The 19,928-nt window shown below is 45.3% G+C and overlaps 1 protein-coding gene across 1 annotated transcript in view; it reads right to left on the bottom strand.

Moving 5' to 3' along the window:
- Window positions 1-965: 965 nt before the first annotated feature.
- Window positions 966-19,928, bottom strand: part of NCAN (neurocan) — a 63,311-nt gene continuing 44,348 nt past the window's right edge. The window contains exons 9-15 of the mRNA XM_020969422.2: window positions 17,825-17,941; window positions 15,702-15,815; window positions 14,059-14,217; window positions 13,480-13,562; window positions 12,836-12,980; window positions 11,413-11,595; window positions 966-3,796 (exon numbers count right to left, since the gene is read on the bottom strand). Coding sequence (XP_020825081.1) covers window positions 3,645-3,796; window positions 11,413-11,595; window positions 12,836-12,980; window positions 13,480-13,562; window positions 14,059-14,217; window positions 15,702-15,815; window positions 17,825-17,941 — 953 coding nt within the window. The 3' untranslated portion in view covers window positions 966-3,644. The remainder of the gene's footprint in view (window positions 3,797-11,412; window positions 11,596-12,835; window positions 12,981-13,479; window positions 13,563-14,058; window positions 14,218-15,701; window positions 15,816-17,824; window positions 17,942-19,928) is intronic.

Below are 19,928 nucleotides of genomic sequence, written 5' to 3'. Positions count from 1 at the left end.
TCCTTTGTTTTCCCAGCCTGGTATGTTGTACTGGTACTAGATGTTCGGTAAATCAATCAATCGATAATAACAGCTAACATTTATAGAGCGCTTTAAGGTTTGCGAAGATTCTCTCAACAACCCTGGAAGGTAAGTGCTGTTATTATTTCCATTTTACAGGTAAGAAACTTGAGGGAGACTGAGGTGAAGTGTCTTGTCAAGAGTCATCCAGCTGGTAAGTGTCAGTGGCTGGGGCCTCTGCCAGGTAGCAGCATCCATCAAGCATTCACTAACTGTTTATCGTGTGCTAAGCTTTGGGGATGCAAAGAAAAAGCAAAACAAGCAGTTGCCCTCAAGGAGCTTACACTCTAGCAGGCATGGATCCAATTGTTTAAAATAAAGACACTTGTGTTTATTCATCTTTATCATTAGTGACTCTTCTTTGTCACAAAGCAAGCAGTGATGAGAAAAGTGAATAAGAACACGAATCCAGTTGCAATGTAGTTTTACATGAGGCAAATTTGGGAAGCAAATCTAGCCTGTTCAGACTAATAACATGAAAGTGACAACTCATTTTTCTATAGAAGGACTATATTTATATAGTCTTTATTATAGCTTATTATGAATACTCATTTTTATAGCTACATCTATATATTACTATATAGTCTATTATTATATCTACTTACTCCTATATATAGTCTATTTAAGGACTATAAAACTTTTCCCTTACAACCCCTCTGTCATATAGTATTATTATCCCTTTTTGCAGGTTGAATTTCAGAAAAGTGAAATGGCTTTCAAGTTCACATAGTCAGTACAGACTCAAATCTCCAAAGTCCAAATCCAGAACCCTTTCCAGTGTACTTTGACTAATATATTGAATGCTGAGGCACCTGAGGGACTTTGACCAAGCTGAGCCCCCAGAAACCCCTAAGAGGGTGATTGCCAATCCTGACTGCACAGGCAAGGAGAAGACGACAAGTGAGTTGAACTGTTAAAAAAATTTATTAAAATGTCCAAGAGAGCACACCAATGCACAGTGTCAGATACCACAGGCCTACGGAATACTGTAGTCACAGCAAAACCAGCTGAGGCCAAAGCTTTTCAAACACGCACACAGGCACACCCACGCATCCACGTATAAAGATAATAACCCCATTGAGAAAAAAGAGAGAGAGAGAAAGAGAGAGAGAGAGAGAGAGAGAGAGAGAGAGAGAGAGAGAGAGAGAGAGAGAGAGAGAGAGAGAGAGAGAGAGAGAGAGAGATACTCCCCCAACACTGGCAGGGAAGGGGCTGTGAGATGGCAGCCGAAAAACCAGAGGCTGTGGCTAAGAAGAGCCCAAAGCTACAGAAAGTCCAAGGAGAAGGGAAAGAAGGGAAGGTGGGTAGGCGAACAATCACGAGCATCCTTTCCCGGCCTCATTTAAATGTAGAAAAGGCTTTGAATGGAAATTTATAGACTCTCTTGGAAGAAAAGGACAAAACCAGCACCAGACTGTGGCTCGATAAGACCACTAAAGACTGAACGACAGCTAATGTCCGTCCACAGCAGGAAAAAATAAAGAGAAAAGTCCCAAATCAGAGTCCTGTTTGCACTTCTGTTGTCAAGTAAGTCTCTGAAGGTGGGGGACCATGTCTTATTTATCTTTGTCTCCCCTTCAGGGGTAGGTATCATGAGCGCCACCCCCAACACCCACACCCCAATGTTTAATGAATGCCCCATCTTCCTGAGAGCCTACTGCTGCCTGTGATAAAGGTGATGGTGTTCAAATTTTCCTATTAGGAACCTAGGCTTTCCCCCTAGTAAAACTTATGATCAAAGCCTAGTCTTTCATTACAGTTTTTTTAAAAAATGTGCTGTTTTTTTTTTTAAACCAGGAAATATAAACAGAACCCAGAATACTGGATTTGCTCATTGTTTTTTACCAGCTTAGGGCCACCATCCTATGTTTGGTCTTTCAGCCACAATATACCCTGTATTGTTTTGCTGACTTGGACAGGGAGCCAGACTGCAGGTTGGGTGCTGTCCTCTGCTGGACTCAGTGAGGACAGTTTCCCAGGCTGAGGTACTTGGACTTGTCTGCTGCCCCAAATTCACTTTCATACTGGGTATAATTCACTGCTCTGTTTGTTATGGTTCTGAGCTAAAAGCAGGAACGGAGTTTGGGGGTGGAATGGGGGCTTCTCTGGACACAGAGAAACGTTCATTCTTTCTCACTTCTTTGTTTTAAAAAACAAACCAAAAAAACCCAACAACTTGTTTTTTTTAAAAAAGTGTGTGTGTATGTGTGTGTGTTTTTAATACTGCAAACCTTTCTACAATACGATCACAGGTGGGTGTTGCTACTTTGAGTTTTATGCATTTCTATTCAACCAGCCAGCTGCTGGAAATGAGCGCAGGGTAGGAGAAGGGATTTGGGGAGAGTGGTGGTGTGGGGAGTGGGGGGCAGCTAGAAAGGGGATAAGGAAGGGCCTGGGGTGAAGATTCAGTCTGGGAGACTATCAATGCCTGAGCTATGGAGGAATGGGGGTAGAGATGTATACAAATTGGCCCCCTCTTCAGACTGGCAAAGCGCTTCTATGCCTGGCTAGTTGTCCAGATCCCCTAGGCTTGGCATCTTGAAGATGAGAGGTATGAAGTACCTAGGACCCTGCCAATCCAAGCCATCCTGTTATCCTGCCAAGCATAGGGTCTCAGAAGCATAGAATCTTAAAAACTTGGAATCCTAGATTCTTAGTATGAATAATAGAAGCTTCTCCTGATCACAGAATCTGAGAATCAAATAATCTCAGAATGATAGATCCAGAGAGTCTCAGAATCATGGGATCTTAACATGTCAGAATTTTTAGTATCTGAGCCTTAGAATCATAGAATCTCAGAGTTGGAATGGGCCCTCAGAGGCCATCTGACCCAACCTCCTTCCGCCACCTGTCATATTGCTCTGAATATAGGTCAACCCTGACTACAAATCTACTCCACCCCCCATGACATTCTAAAAGTATTGTCCCATCCTAGTTGAAGGTTAAGAGTTCTTCAGTAACTGAGTGGGTATGGATATGGATAAGTGGGTGTGATATACTACAAGAATTGGGAGGTTGTGATTAAAAAAAAATGTTGAATCTTACATTCAGCCCAAAATAGGAAGCACATGCACACAGGTGTGCAGTGCACATGGATAGCTGTCATGTCATAAAGATCTAACATTAGCCAATGTCCACAAGGAGGGAGAACAGTCAACAAAGTCATGTATGTATTTCTATTATCCTTCTATTCCCAAGAATAATCATCTTGGGTAAAGTCTCAGCTCTGAGTAGGGCCACTGGCACATCAGTGCGTTTGTTATTCGTGGTCAATGGGGAAAAGGAATTCATGAAAGTAAATTCAAACGCAATTTCATGTGCCAAATTCCCTCACCTCCAATAAACAGTCAGCCTTGTGAGCGCAGCAGGTTAAACCAAAGCGTAACACACCCTTCCTGATTGTTCTTCCTTTGATTAGGACATCAAACCAGAGGTCTGTTGGGAGCTAGACCATGTTTCAAATACATGGGAGAACGTTGTAGGGGTGAGAAACAGGGATGGAGGGCTTTTTACAAAGATGGTTAGGAAAGAGGGTTCTGTCAGAGTGGGGACCGGGGTTGTGCTTCTTCTGTCCTAGTGGTCCTTCAGCAGAAGTTGTCTTCCTCTTCCTTCTCCCAGTCCATGTTGGAGTGTTTCTTGTGTTTTCTCCGCTCCTTGTGGGATTTGTGGTGATGATGCTGGTGGTGATGCTGCTGGTGGTGGTGGTGATGACGCCGTAGGCGGTGTGACCTACGAGCTACACGGAGAGAGAAACAAACGCGGGCAAAACGCTTTACTTCAAACCCTGTGAATTTAGACTCTTTGAGCGCTCGCATGGGGGCTAGCCTGAAGTTAACTTTTGCTCTGTATGTGAATAAAGAGTTGTTAGTGGATAAGGTAAGCTAAGCACATACTACTCTCCCCCGCTCCAACACTGCCCCATATCGTTGAAAAAAATTTAATTGAAGGGGGAATGTTGTTCTTATTTAGCTGTTCTCCAGTTGTGTCTGACTCTTTGTGACCCACTTGGGGTTTTCTTGGCAAAGATACTGGAGTGGTTTGCCATTCTCCAGTTCATTTTACAGATGAGGAAATTGGGACAAACAGGGTTAAATCACTGTCCCAGGATCACAAGCTAGTAAGTGTCTGAGGCCAGATTTGAACTCAGGAAGATGAGTCTTCCTGACTCCAGACCTGGTGCTCTGTGCACTATGGCACCACCTAACTGCCTACATCTATCTGTATCCTCCATTAAATTCTTTACAATGATCTATCCAACTTGCTGAAGGTGGGAGGGTCTGGTTCCTTTGGTTCTGTTGAGGTTGAGTAGATCCATTGCCTATCCCTCACTCTTGCGACTTGGCTGTCACACCTCATTTTCTGGTCATATAACTCTTGTGTGTGTGTGTAGTTTTTTGGGTTTTTTTTTTTTTGGCTAGGCAATGGGGTTAAACGACTTGCCCAGGGTCACACAGCTAGTTAGTGTCAAGTGTCTGAGGTCAGATTTGAACTCAGGTTCTCCTGACTCCAGAGCTGGTGCTCTGTCCACTGCGCCACCTAGCTGCCCCAGCAAGTCATATATCACTTTTATATCACTTCTATGATTGAAAATATGCTACAGCTTGCTCTTGCTAACCACATTCCCCTCCACTGGCCTTTGGGAGACCTACAACTTTGACTCTTCACATACTGTGGTATTTCATGACTTGTAGGAGACAGAGCAGTACAATGAGAGGCATGATGGATCTGGAGTCAAAGGACCTGAGTTCAAATTCCCAGCTCTGCTATTTCCTGCCTGTGTTGCCTAAGGGAGGTCATGGAACTTCTCAGGGCCTTATTCTTCATCTGTAAAACAAAAGGGTTGAACTATGTGGTCTTCAAGGTTTTTTTCTTTTTTTGGCAATGGGGTTAAGTGACTTGCCCAGGGTCACACAGCTAGTAAGTGTTATGTGTCTGAGGCTAGATTTGAACTCAGTTCCTCCTGAATCTAGGGCTGGTGCTCTATCCACTGTGCCACCTAGCTGCCCCCTCAAGGTTTTTTTTTATAGCTTTAAGTTAATGACCCTATGAAGAATGGGTGTTTAAGTCTTTGTTTCTCTCTCTCTCTCTCTCTCTCCTCTCTCTCTCACTCTTTCTCTCTCTCTCCTTTTTAGGCAATTGGGGGCTAAGTGACTTGCCCAGGGTCACACAGCTAGTAAGTGTCAAGTGTTTGGTCTGAGGCCAGATTTGAACTTAGGTCCTCCTGACTTCAAGGCTGGTGCTCTATCCACTGCACCACCTAGCTGCCCCTTAAGTCTTTGTTTCAAGAAAAAATCTGGAATCATTAAAAGTACCTCACAAATATCCCCAAAGCAATCCAGCTACTCTCCTCTTCCTATTCAGTTTTGGGTTCAGTTCATTGTCGTTCTGCACTCTCCATCCTAAAGACAAGTCCTGATGGACCAGCTCAATGGACTGTCTAACAGTGACAGGACAATAGCCATTCTTCATCTGCTTGGTTTTTTCCCCATGGGAATCCTTAGGACGAACTCTTTTGAGTGATTATGAATCTCATGCAGGAAGCTCTGCAACATTCCAAGGTTGATGTAATCAACCCAACGTCATCTGTAAATAGAAGCATCTGGAGGACCTTGCCTCTTCTATTTGGACTGTGCTGGACATCCTCTATGACAAAGTTGGCAGACACCCTCAGCAAGCACACATCTACTTGTTTCATGCTCTGCTTGATAGTAATAATCAGAGGGGTCTGATTTTGTATCTTTCAAGGAATCATGTATGATTTTGAGATATTCTTGGGAGACACCTTGTTGGAAGAGAGTCTCTGAGGTTGTATTTTACTCCATTGGGTTAACAAACAATGAATGAGCACAGTGAGATATGTACCATTCAGTCAATTGTATAATGGTAAAGTTGCTTTAGAATACCATCTAGGAAACCCTACCTATTTCTTTCTCCTAACTTTGTCAAGTATACCCTTGGTATATGTATAAATTATTCTCAAAGGTTTTTAGAGATGGGAAAGCAGGAATAAATATAGGTCAATAGTTAGTGGTGTTCTCCTGAGTGCCTCTTGAGGAATTATAATGATGTCTTTGATTTCTTCCCACAAGCTTTTGGTACTCTCCTTTTGATAGAAAAACAGCAATAGCTGGCATTTGGTTTGCAAAGCACTTTACCATTCGATCTTCACAGCAACCCTGGCAGGCAGGTGCTATTGTTATCTTCCTTTTATAGATGGGGAAACTCAGGCTGAGGGAGGTTTAGTGACTTGCCTCAGGTCACCTATCTAGTAAGTGTCTGAGGTTGGATTTGAACTGAGGTCTTCATGATGATAGGCCCAGCAATAGGTCCATAGTGCCACCCAGCTGCCTCTATACATTTTGATAATGCTCTCCAAATTTCGATGCTTCCAGAATGGACCTCCTCTGTGTATATACTTGGGCTAATTCACCTGTCCTTATTGTCTTTGGTGCAGTGAATAGAATGCTGGCCTTGGAGTTAGGAAGACCTGAGTTCGAATCTGGCTTCAGATACTTACTAGCTGTGTGACCCCTGGGCAAGTCACTTAACCTGTTTGCCTCAGTTTCCTCATCTGTGAAATGGGCTAGAGAAAGAAATAGCAAACCACTCTAGTATCTTTGCCAAGGAAACCATAAATGGGGTCATAAAGAATTTGACACAACTAATCGACAATAACAACAAAAGTCTTTTTTTGGGTTTGTTTTTTCTTTACTATGATTTCTAATTCCACATATAGTATGCCAGGGACTGTGATATCAGAACCCAGATGGAGTGGACATAGACTGTTTTTGATGAAGGGAATAATGTTATCAATGTTACTACTACTACTACAACTTCTACTACTAATAATACTTTTACTATCTCTACTACTACTACTTCTATTACTACTTCTACTATTTCTACTACTACCACCTCTACTACTACTACTACTACTACTACTACTACTACTACTACTACTACTACCACTACTACCACTACTACTACTACTACTACTACTACTACTACTACTACTACTACTACTACTACTACACTACTACTACTACTACTACTACTACTACTACTACTACTACTACTACTACTTCTATTACTACTTCTACGATTTCTATTACTACCACCTCTACTACCACCACTACTACCACCACCACCACCACCACCACCTCTATGACGATTATGATGATGATGATGACATCTATAAGATTCCTCATCGTGGTGTGGATGTGGCCCTGGGTTCTTAAAGGTTATGTCAGCAACAGTGATGATGATAACAAGTACAATGATCATGACGATGATGACAACAACAACAGCTATCACTTATATAGAACTTTAAGGTTTGCAAAGAAGTTGGCAGGTCCAACCAAGCTAGAAAAACTTTGAGTTTGGACTTGGCGACAGATAACATGTCTGCTGTCCAAGGACCAGCCTGGCTAACTTCTGAGAAATTCATCACTTAGGTTGGCCAAGTGGTGATGAATGTTTCTGGATGCAAGATCTTTTAAAGGCTGTCTATGAAGCCAGAGAGGGTATAGAACCTGTGTTGGTGGAAGGAGCACACATATCAATGAAATTAGGGATCCCTAAAGTACAGAAGCTCCCCCCTGCCTGGCATGCTCTCCCTCCTCAACTCTGCCTTCTAGGATCCCTGCTTTCTTTAGTGTCAGTTCAAATGTCACCTTCAGTAGGAGGTTTATTCCTGGGTCCCTCAGCTGTTAGAGCCTTCCCTTTTAAGGTTCCCTTTCATCTACTCTTTATATATCTTGTACGTGCCTAGATATATACATGCTGTTTCTCCCCATTAGAATGTAAGCTCCTTGAGGGCAGGGATCATTTCTGCCTTTCCTTATGTCCCCAGAGCTTAGCAGAGTACCTGGCACATAGTGAGCATTTAAAAAATGCTTGGTGATTGATCAAAGTAAATATAAACAACTGAATTTAAAGTTCACAATAACATTTAATAATTTAATTTACATTTAATAATTTAAATTTCATAATTTAAATAATGACAATTTTTGTTATCAAAAGAAGTGACCAAGATAATTCATATCAATGACTACTGATCATATGCCTACTTTCCCATTTCTACAAAAAGTTTGATGGCCATATTCTATACATGCTGTGAGGAAGCACCTAATGAAAGTCTGAGAAGGGAACCTGGCAGGCTTTTGTAAATGATTATTCTACACCCACATCTTTACCATGTCACAGCTGACTGAAGGGTGCAGCGCTCCCTGGCCCCATTGTTTGTGGACTAGAAAGAAACAGCATTTGATCCAAGATAGCAAAGCACCTCTCTGAAGGTTCTCGTCCAACAAAGTGTTTCCTGTGCATTTGTCAAAATCATTCAATATTTCTTAAAAGATGTGACAGAGATAACTTTGTTTGATGACCGTTTGATTATAAATATCACCTGGAGTGTCACACAGGGAACTGTGTGCTTACCAAAGATATTTGTTACCATCCTGGAGGGTGTCCAGTGCCCGGTCCAAATAGGAGAGGGGTTTTCTATAGATGGTGACATTGACTAGAGGCTCCTGTTTCTGGATGACATTGAGACAGCATTGTACAGCCTCCTAACTGAGATCTGAAATCACTTAAAAGGGGGTCAGCTTAACTATCAACACAGAAAAAACCAAGTGGATAAAGAATGACTATTGCAAAGACACTGGCAAATAGTTGGATGGATGATACGCTAGAGCTAGAAGGGACCTTACCTTTCAGATAAAGATGAGGAAAGTTAAGTAATTTGCCCAAGGTCATATAGGTAGGAAGTAAGTCAGTCAATAAACATTTATTAAACCCCTACTGTGTGCTAGGCACTGGGCCAAGCACTGGGAATACAAAGAAAGACAAAAGACAGTCCCTTCAAGACTTATGTGGTCTCATTTAAAGTGAAGTAAGCAGAACCAGAAGAACATTGTCCATAGTAACAGCAATATTATAAGGACGATCAGCTGTGAAAAACTTAGCTATTCTGATCAATACAATGATCTAAGACAATTCCAAAGGACCCACAATGAAAAATACTCTCCACCTCCAGAGAGAACTGATGAACTCCGAATGCAGATTGAAATATATTTTTTAAAACTTCCTTCCTTCCTTCCTTCCTTCCTTCCTTCCTTCCTTCCTTCCTTCCTTCCTTCCTTCCTTCCTTCCTTCCTCCCTTCCTTCCTTCTTTTCAGTTTGGGTTTTCTTTTGCAATGTGGCTAATATGGAAATTTGTTTTTCATGACTTCATACATAGAATTGATATTGCCTTCTCAAGGAGGGGGGAGGGAATTTGGAACTTCAAATTTTAAAAACTGAATGTTAAAAATTTTTTACATGGTCATTTGGGAAATAATTAATGAAATAAATTAAAAAATGTAAAAAAAAAAAGACAATCCCTACTCCCAAGGAGCTCATGAATGGGGTAGAAAACATGCAAACAATTCTATACAAATAAGATAAAGACAGGATAAATTGGAAGTAATAAGCAGAGGGAAGGCACTAGAATTAAAGGGGATCAGGAAAGGCTTCTTGTAGAAGGTGGAATTTTAGCTGAGACATGAAGGAAGCCAAGAGACTGACAGGAGGAGGGCAAGCATTCCAAGCTGCAAAGGCAAGGTTTGAACCCAGGGATTTTGATTCCAGAGCAATGCTCTTACTGCTGAAATACACTGCTTCCTTACGTTGGATAGAAATGGGCCAATCCAGGCCTGGAATTGAGAGAAAGAGGAAGAAGAGGGAGAAGAGAAGGAAGAAGCAAGGAAGGGGAGGAGGAAGAAGTGAGGAAGAGAAAGAAGAGGAGAAGGAGAAAGAGAGGGAGGAAGAGGAAGAGGAGGAAGAGAGGAAGAGAAGGAGGAGGAGGAGGAGGAGAAAGAGAGGAAGAGGAGGAGAAGAAAGAGGAGGAGGAGGAAGAGGAAAAGGAGGAGGAGGAAGAGGAAGAAGAGAAGGAAGAGGATGAGAGCAAACTGAATATTTTTGGGAAATTAAGCAGGTCTTTTAAAAGACCCAAGCTTCTCCCTGGAACATCAGCCCATCTTTTCCAAAATAAAATTCTCCTAGAGAAGAGTCATGCTATATGACTGTGAGGCATGAAGTATTACAGTTTTCCAAGAATTAAAGCTGCAGTCGCCCCAAGGGCAATGGAAGTGTATGTGGTGAGCTTGAGAGGCTGCAAACTTTCCAGAGAACAGCACAAGAGCAGTGGTTTAAAGCCAAGGTGTCAAACACGTGGCCCACGTAGCCCAAGACACACTCCCCAGCATGACCTGAGCCAGATTAAAATGTAATTGGGAAATATTTAACACATAAATAAAAACACAACATAGAGAACATTACATTTTAAAGCTAAGTCAATATGTGGCCCACAGGGATCCTTATGCAAGGATTAACGGTCTCCTTTCTATTTGAGTTCCATATCACTGCTTTAAAGAATGTTACAAGAATGGGAAAGAAGATGAGTAGGTCACAGCTGTGGCAAGAGCTGGGGAGCAGAGGATCAGAGTTTTAGAGTAAGAAGGGACCTTAGAAGCCACCAAGCCCAAGTCCATCATTTTAAAGATGAGCAAAATGAAGCATAGAAAAGCTAAGTGACTTGTGTAGGGTCATACAGCTAGCTAGAAGTGTCTTAAGGCAGGATTTGAACTTGTGTCTTTCTGACTCCAAGTATGACACTCTCTCCATTATACTATCTAGCTCCCTCAATAATAATAATAATAATAATACAACAATAGCTTATATATATGTATATATACACATACATATATATATACATATACATATTATATATGTATATGGATGGAGAGCAAGACTCAGAGAGAGATAAAGAGACAGAGAGAGAGACAGAGACAGACAGATGGGGGGAGAGAGACAGAGACAGACAGACAGAGACAGAGCAAGAGCTTGCAAAGAGCTTTAATCTATTATCTCATTTGGAGCTCAACCAACGTATGGCTCAGGTGGAAGACTTCTGGGAGCACATGGACCAGAGTTACCCAGGAGAGGGTGTGGTTGGCGTGGGATTTGCATGAGTGGTGGAAGTGCCCATATTGAGCACTCCAGCTTGGCTTCAGCATTGAGAACATCTCTCTTACTGGTATCTCCTATTTGATTGCAGAGAGAAAATAATGCAGCTTCACAGATGATCAAGACCACCCCCTCACACACACCTTCCCCCCATCGACGTTGGTTTATTCCATTTCTTTTCCCAAGAAGTCAAGTCAACAAGCATTTATTAAATACCTAGACTGCTAACAGAAAAGCAAATCCACATTTTCCATGCCTTTCTCAGTCTCCATGGAAGTGGCACTATTTGCTAGGCTGGTTATATGGATTAGGGTAGGGCTGGGGAGAGGGTGGGGGGCAGTCACCTACGTTTGGTGCAGACAATTTTGGGCCGCTCCCACTTTCCATTGCTGTGACACTTGATGGTGGCCACGTGGTGCTGCGTGAAGCCCTTGTCACACTGGTAGCGCACACTCGAGTGGATACTGTACTTGGCCTTCCGAGGGCCCACCGGCGAGGCGTTCTCCACCGCTGGAGGGGGGCCACATAGCACTGAGGACACAGGGGCCAGCACCCAGTCAGAATGGGTCAGAGGACAAGCCTGGGATCAGGCTGGCCCAGAAATGAAAATGCCATGTGTCAAGGGGAATGTGGTTATGGGGGCAAGGGGAGAAGACTCCACTCTCAAACAGGAAGTCTTCCATGATGGAGTAATGAGGTCTAGAAAAGATCTCCCTTAGTAGCAACCTGCTCCCTTCTCTAGACTTGCTATTTTCTGATGTAAATACAGGGAATGTCAGAACTGGAAGGAACTTTAGAACATAGAATATTAGAATAGAGAAGGTATAGACTAGTGGCCTCTAAACAGGGCTAAGATCTTTACTTAAGACCATTAACCTTAGGAACAGATTAACAGAATGCTTTACCTTTGGTTTGTGGACATAAGCTAAACTTTGATCTGTATGACATGACAGATACATATATCTAGGTTTGTATCCATACCCACACATCCCTATGATAGGTACTTCTGTGTGTATTTGTCCTCTGCTGGTCAGAATTCAGCATTTTTATGACAACCTCCTAATCCCTGTGATCCATCCCACCCACTCGCCCACAACCTATACCCACTCACATATGCAAACACTTCTTAACCTTCAGCTTGGATGTAACTCAGCAGGCCCTCGGTATGCTATGGGAGTGGGGTCAGTTTATGGTTGGGGTCGACATTTAGAATGATATGTAATGCAGTAGGTGATGGGAGTGGTTGGACTACATGGCTTTGAAAGTCTTTGCCATTCTGTGATTCAATGACCTTAGATGCCATCCAGTCTAACCACTCCATTTCATAGGGAAGGAAAGTGACACATACTGAAGGTAAAAGACTTGCCCAAGGCCACATAACCTGAAATTGTAGAGGTAGGATCATAACCTGAGTTCTATGACCCCCAGGCCAGAACTCCCTGTATTCCACCATGGGTTATCAGATTCTCATTCTCACTCTCTCTCTCTCTCTCTCTCTCTCTCTCTCTCTCTCTCTCTCTCTCTCCCCATCTCCCCATCTTTCTCTTCATCTCTCTTTTTCTCTCCATCTCTCTCTTTCTGTTCTGTCTCTCCTTCTCTTCATCTCTCTCTCTCTCTCTCTCTCTCTCTCTCTCTCTCTCTCTCTCTCTCTCTCTCTCTCTCTCTCTCTCTTTCTCTCTCTTCCCCCCAGTACACCCTTTTCGCCACTTCTCTGCCCTACCCAACACCCTTAGCTTCCCAAGGTCTCTCCGCCAGGACAGGCTGCTGTTACCTGTGCCTTTCTTACAGACGTAGGGAAGGTTGTAGTTGCAGGGGACATCATTCCAGCGACCACTCTCGTGGGCCACCATCACCACACAGTCCTCCCCACCTGCAAAGAAGTTATCTGGCTGCTTCTCTCGCCAGTTTTCATATTGCTGTTGGGTCAGAGGAAAGGGAGAATGTCAGCCCTATCTCTGTCTTGGTGAAGGAGTATAAAGAGCAGTATTTTTTCTGTTCTTTGCATCCTCTGGCTCAGGATTCCTCTCCCCAGGGTGCTGCTGGACTTGGGGTCTCCCTGGTCAGTGCTTAGCTTTCTGGAGTGGGGAGAGAAAGGCCATGGTCTCTCTCTGCCTCTAGGACTGGAATCAGCACCAGCTCAGGGGGCCAATCTCCCATTAGGAATTTTAGCTCTTGAAGGGAACTTGGACAGCACCTCATTCAATGCTTTCATTTTATAGATAAAGAAACTGGGAGGGAATGATTTGTCCAAAGTCACACAGCAGGTTAGCAGCAGTTAAGACTGAAACTGGTCTTTTGACTCTCAGGCCTATACCTCAAGGGAAACTCAGACTCAACCCCCTCTACCCAGGGCCAAGTCAGGGGACCCAGACCTCACTGTATCTCTGCCATTGCCTTCCCCTTCCTTCAGCTCACCAGGCCTGTGTTGTCAGTCCACTGGAAGTCCCACTCCACAATGCGGTCATTCAGTCCAATCCAGGTATTCTCATGGCCAAAGCCTGAGGGGAGAAGTGCCCCAGCCCAAGGAGTGAGGGAAGAAGGCCATCACTGGGGGTCTAGGCCAGTGGGATCCCCTCTCCTCCCACCATCCCCAAGGTGGGTAGACTAGAGGCTGCTGTGAATCCCACCACCCAAGGAGAGTCTGTGCTGAGACCATTGATGAATGGGCCATATCCCCACATCCAGCAGCCACTGTCCCAGGGGATTGGGGTCCTTGGATTCAATCACAGTAACAACAACTGCTGACGCTTTTATAGTGCTTTCAGGTTTACAAAGCCCTTTTCTCATAGTCCTGTGAGGCAGGAAGTACAAGTGCTCTCATTTTATAGCTAGGGAAACTGAGGCTCAGACAGAGACACTGTCTGATTGATCCAGAGTTACACAGCTACTAAGTGCCTTGGACCTGACTGGGTCTTCCCAACCTAATCCTCTATCTCCTGGGTCCCACCCAGGTCCCTCCTCCCCACTCCCAGCCTTAACGTCCTGGCCTCATACTATTGATAAAGCCGTGTTCTTCGGGGGAATGGATGCTGGTGAGGTGGCCAGCTCGGCGGCGGCAGTCTCTCTCTGCGTCCTCCCAGGCCCGGCGGTGGGCAAAGTACCGATAGCAGTGTCCCTGGAATTTGTGCCAGCTGTGGTCGCAGCCTTCTGTGTCTGGGGCCAGAGGCAAGGGATGATTCTTAGAGTCCCTGAGCACCTGCTCTTTCACCTCTATGACCTCAGCCAACCCACCTCCCCACCTCTCCACTTAAACCTACACAAAGCTTGGGTTCCAAGGAGTCAAGGCCCCATTCCAAATTATCAGCAACCACTGGAATTTCCAGGCCCGTGCCCCACCCTCCTCCAGCACCTGAGGGCTCAGTTTCTTCTATTCATCCCACCCCCTCTCAATGACCCAGAGAAGCCTGGGAACTTAAAATACTGAATTCCTCCTGCTGGGATATTTCTCGCATCACGGGACTCCTGAAGGGGGCAAGGGTGGGGAGAGTCATGGATCAAAAGATTTGGAGGTCACCCCTAAAAGAGACAAGCATTGAGCAGCTTCTGCATTTTGCTGAGGGGAAATCTGAAGCTCAGAGAGGGTAAGAGACTTTTCCAAGGTCATGTGTAGCTAAGGGCAGATCTGGAACTAGAAACCAGGTTTCCTCAATTTCATTTCAGAGCTCTTCCCACTGTACTATATGGCCTGTTTTTGGGACTAGGACATGGAGTCACAGCTACCTTCTGCTTTTTTTTTTTTTGGCCAGGCAATGGGGTTAAGTGACTTGCCCAGGGTCACACAGCTAGTAAGCGTCAAGTGTCTGAGGTCACATTTGAACTCAGGTCCTCCTGACTCCAGGTCCGGTGCTCTATCCACTGCCCCACCTAGCTGCCCCAACAGCTACTTTCTTCTTAAAAGAGACGCCTATTCTCTACATGCAGGAACTAGAAGCACGGACTCATCTGATTGCCTTCTGAGCTCCACATCCCAACTCCTCGAGCATTTATCTTCTTCCCTGGGCTCCCCAGCCCTTTCACTAAACTCTTACCCCCTAATGGGGCCCCAGTTCCCCTCACCGATCCCCATTTCCCTTGCAGAGTCCCAGTCTCCCTTATGGGATACCCTACTCCCTTCACCGAGTCCCATCTCCCTCACAGAGCACTGTACGCCCTCCTCATCAGTGAACCTTTGTCTCTACCAACTACAACCCCTCCCCTTTGATGAGCCCACCTGCCTCTCAATGACCCACCATCACTTCATTGTGTCAGAGAGAAATGGAGGTGCTCAAAGGGAAACCATTCAGGGTTCAGAACTCCCCCATTTTAGGCCATTTCCCTTTCCCTTCTCCCTGACACCCCCTTCCCCCAGTTTATCCTCTCTCCTTTATATTCAGCCAGAGGCAATGGCCATACTGAGAATATCCCTTCTGGGCCCCAGGAAGTAAAGGCAGTTTGGGGCTGCTTTTAGTAAGGTCTAGGGTAGCACTAGATGGGGTAGCGGGTATGGAGTTTTACTCCCTTTGCAGAGGGGCTGAGAAACCAGGGATAGGGAGAGGTGTGCCCCACATGGAGGGGGTGGGGAGTCCCAGGCCCTAGCCTGGACTGGTGGGGCTCCTCTCCTCTCCCCTCCTGGGGTAGAGACAAAGAAATGATCTCACCTTTGTCACAGAGGCTTCCGCCGTAGCTGGGCAGACACAGGCAGATAAAGGAGTTGACTTCATCAATGCAAGTGCCCCCGTTTAGGCAAGGGCTTGACAGGCAGTCATCAATATCTGGGGAGGAGATGGTGTCAGGTTCAAAATGCAGCCTCCTTTCCTCCCTTAAGCCTCCTCCCCCTTCCCTTCAGCCCCCAGGTTCTGAGCCATGCCAAAAGCAGAGACCGTGACCCTGCAATCTATCCCTTCCCCCTGGGTGGCTTTCCAGCAGATGGAGAAGGCAGCTCTATCAGCAATTAGCATTAATTAGGGCCCCACAAGAGCTGCCATGAATAAGCAGGCTCTGAGCTTGGGGGGGGGGGGCAGGAGAGAGGTGAAGGAGGGGCCAATGCAGGCTTCAGGCAGGAAGGTGTATGAGTTTGCTTAATGCACTCCTTCCCCAGACTCTCCAGATGAGGCAGGAGCCAGGTTATGTATAGAATCACAAAACCACAGAATGTTAGCAGTGAAGACCATCTCCTCCAATCCCATCATTGTACAGATAGGGAAACTGAGATCTGGTGAGGGTCTTACCCCACTCCAGGTCACACAGTAAGGTAGTGGCAGAGCTGGGATGAGAACCCTAAGGGAGGTCTAGCCCTGGTCTCTGTTCCAGCGGGGGAGGGGAACAGGCTCCCTCCTCGTCCTGCCAGGCCCAGGCTCCCAAGCATCCTCAGGGTCAAAAATCTGGAGAACAAGGCACAATTCTTTCCCTACACCCTCTCACAGAAAAGGCCAATAAGTCAGGCCTTCATCCCTCTGACTACTCCTGCATGAGGCTCCTGATGGTTTCCTTGGAGATATGGCAGCACTGAGTTACAGCCACCTCTGAGAGTCTTGATGCTAAATGTGGTTGATTTATCCAGGCCTAATGAAGCAGTATGGGACAGAGGGTTGGGCTTGGAGTCAGAGGACCCAGGTTCAAATCCTGACTATTGACATGATCTTCAGCAAACCCTTCCCCTCTCTAGGCCTCAGTTTCCTCATCTGTAAAGTGAGGGGTTTGGACTCAGTGGCAACTAAGGTCTCTTCCATCACTGGAGCCATGATCTGATGATTGCACTGTAGCCCTCTCCAGTCCCACTTGGGCCAGCCACAGCTCCATCTCCTCTTGTTCCCTGAGTCCCCATAAATAATAGTGGAAAAGGCTGTAGAATCATAGCTCTGGAGTCCAAATTCTTCACTTTACAGATGAGGAAACTGAGGCTCACATGGGGGGAAATGACTTGCTCAAGGTCATACAGAAAGGAAAGGGCCAAGCTGGGATTTGAACCCAGGTCCTTCTTGACTCCAAACCTAGTGCTCTTTCTTGGGTACCATGCTCCCTTTCAGAAGACTGGAGTTCCAATCCAGAGGCTGCTTTTTTTACTCCATGTAAGACTCTGGGCAAGGCACATCCTCTCTTGGTTTCCTCATCACAAAATGAGAAGGTTTGACTAAACTATGTCTCTAAGGTTTCTCCCAATGTCAGATTCTGCAATCCCTAAAAACCCAAGTTATTCGCAGCCAGTGTTGTGCTCCTGGAGGTGGCTTTTGAGAGCCAATTGTTAAATTTTCAGTGGGAGTATCAACACCTCAGAAATCAGTAAATATTACAAATTGGGGCTTCATTTGTTATTTTGTTGATTGTCTAGACTTAAGAAAGTGATGGGAAAATGTTAATAATGCAGATTAAGATTAAAATATTATTGTGTGTACATCTGTCCCCCCCCAAGCTGGTTGTTAAATGTTTACCAACACACCCCTGTCTGTAGCCGAACTCTTCCTTATCTTCATGATCTTTCTACATGCTGGTGGATAATGCTCAGAGACAGCTGGGATGCAGAAAGAGCCCTGACCTGATGCTCCATGTCCTGGTCTGTCCTCTAACACACTGTGTGTGCATGAACACGGCTTCCTTTCTCTGCGCCTGAAGCCTTTTCAAAAGGCCCTTTCTAGCTCTAAGGGTCTGTGGTTCTCTGATTCACCAAGACAGCTCCCCCTCAGACTGCACATAGTCTCCTGGGTATAGTACTGAGGCTCCTTCCTCAGGATGGCAGGAGGTTTGTGTGTTGGCAGAGAAGAAGGAATTTCAAAGGGAGACTCACCGATCTCACAGTTCTCCCCGGTGAAGCCCTGGTCACAGCTGCAGCCATAGGTGGTATGATTGGCATGGCATGTGCCACCATGAAGACAGGGGTTGTTCTCACAGGGGTTAGCTGGAGCTGTAAGATAGAAACTTGAGAGTAGAGGGGAGGTATCTGCCTGCGCATCTCAGCCCAGCCCCAGTTCCAGCTTCTTGTCCAGGATTACTTTTCAGAACGTGCTGATGGTGTCAGGAGAGAGATAAGTGTTTCTCCTCTTCCCAATAGAACTGAACAACATGCTTTTTAAAGCCCCCCACTATGTGCCAGGCATTGTGCTAGGTGTGGGGATACAACAAAGGAATTTTTGCCATTAAGGAGTTTACATTTTAGGAGACAGGAGTTTGGGCCAGGGTTAAGAAAGGACGTACTGGTGGTGGTGATTGTTGTTTTTCTTCTTTTAAATTTTCCATTAATAAGCATTTATTTTCTCTTTTTATCTCTGTCTCTCTTTTTCTCCCTCTCTCACTCCCCCCACATTGAAAAGAAAAAGAAAACACTCATAACCCTTGTAAAGATCACAAACCCTTGTAACTCACATAGCTAAAGCAAAACAAATTCTCTTAGAAGATTCCGAGCACATGCCACTCTGAGATGAACTCCCCTTTCCAGAAGAGAACCCTCAGCCCTATTCCCCAATTCCCACCGCCCTTCTGATTGGCATTCTTCTTTTCCTCTAAAGATAACTTCCCAACTCTGTCTTGTTTGGATTCCAGGAAATACAATTATCATCACCACCACCACCATCATAAATGACAACACAACTGTCATTTAAACGGCATTTTAAAGGTTTGCAAAGCCCTCTAAAGAAATTATCTCATTATAGCTTCCCTACTACCCTACGATGAAGGGTGCTGCAGTGATTGTCATGCTCATTTTACAGATGGGGAAAATGGAGGCAGACTTCAAAGTCAGTTACATTTCGACTGTACCATGCTGCTTCTCTTGGGAATGTTAATGGGGGTCATCTTTCTCTGCTTTTCTCAGTCCTTTCCCACCCCAGCTGGCCCTCAGTCAATCAGGCACCAGTGCCCTGTTCTTTAGCATCCTTTTGAGAAAAGATACTCAAAAACTATCATGACCCTGAAGTTAGCTTTGCAGGAAGAAATGTCCTTTCCTTTGGGATGACCACTGAGATGTGTATGTAGCCACACTGGGTGTCTGTCTACGTAAGCACAGGCCTGTAGCTATCAGTCATTCTGGATGGGATCAGGCCTCTCTCTGGGGGTTGGCTGAAGGAATCTGGAGTGACAACTCATCCTGGGTGAGGTGGGTTTAGGGACAGCTGTCAAGGGCAGTCTCATGGACACACACACACAAACACACACACACCTAGGCACTTACACAATAACTCCTAGCCCAACGGGTCAGGAGGCCCTTAGAACCAATGTTAGAGTTCAGAGGAACCTTACAATGCACCATGTCAGAGCCGTAAGGGGCTGAGCAAAAAGAACATTGGAACTGGGTTCCTTTTCTTTCCCAGCTCTGTCTGAGGCAGTGACCAAACCTGGGAAAGTCTGGGAGATGGTGCAATGAGACAGGATTTCTAATCCAGCCCCTAATAGGTATTTTTGGCCTCCTTCCTTGATTTCTCTATTTTGCTCCTTGCCTCATCTATCCCACACATTTGGGCCTGTCATCTCCCCTCCCCCATTGTCCACACTCTGCCCAGCATGCATAGACAGCTCCTCCCCCAAACCAATTCAGCAGCCTGCTCTCCTGCTGCCCTCCCAACCCAGTGTCCCAATGCTGCCTCTCCTTCTGCAGATGCCTCAGCAGATGGCATGAGCCTGGGCATCAATTACTCCTCTAATTAGTTGTCTGACTTTAAGCCATCTCTCCCCTGGGGGGATTGGCATCCTGGCCTGGCCCAAAGAGCATCGAGGCAGAAGGGAGGGAGGAGGAACTCAGCCCCCAACAGCTCAGTTCCTTCATATTAGGGAGACATATTTGTCTAGCACCTTTGGACTGAGTGGGGAAAAAGTTGAACTGAGCACTCACAGAAAGAGGGTCTGAAATTGCTGTGGCCCCCGGAACACTCTCCTGAGACAAGCTGGACTGAGCTTGT

The sequence above is a fragment of the Phascolarctos cinereus genome, unplaced genomic scaffold, assembly GCF_003287225.1.
Source record: "Phascolarctos cinereus isolate Bilbo 61053 unplaced genomic scaffold, phaCin_HiC Scaffold_4;HRSCAF=312, whole genome shotgun sequence".
Lineage (NCBI taxonomy): Eukaryota > Metazoa > Chordata > Mammalia > Diprotodontia > Phascolarctidae > Phascolarctos > Phascolarctos cinereus.
Note: the sequence above shows the minus strand (reverse complement) of the source record. Positions and strands in the feature narration are given on the sequence as shown.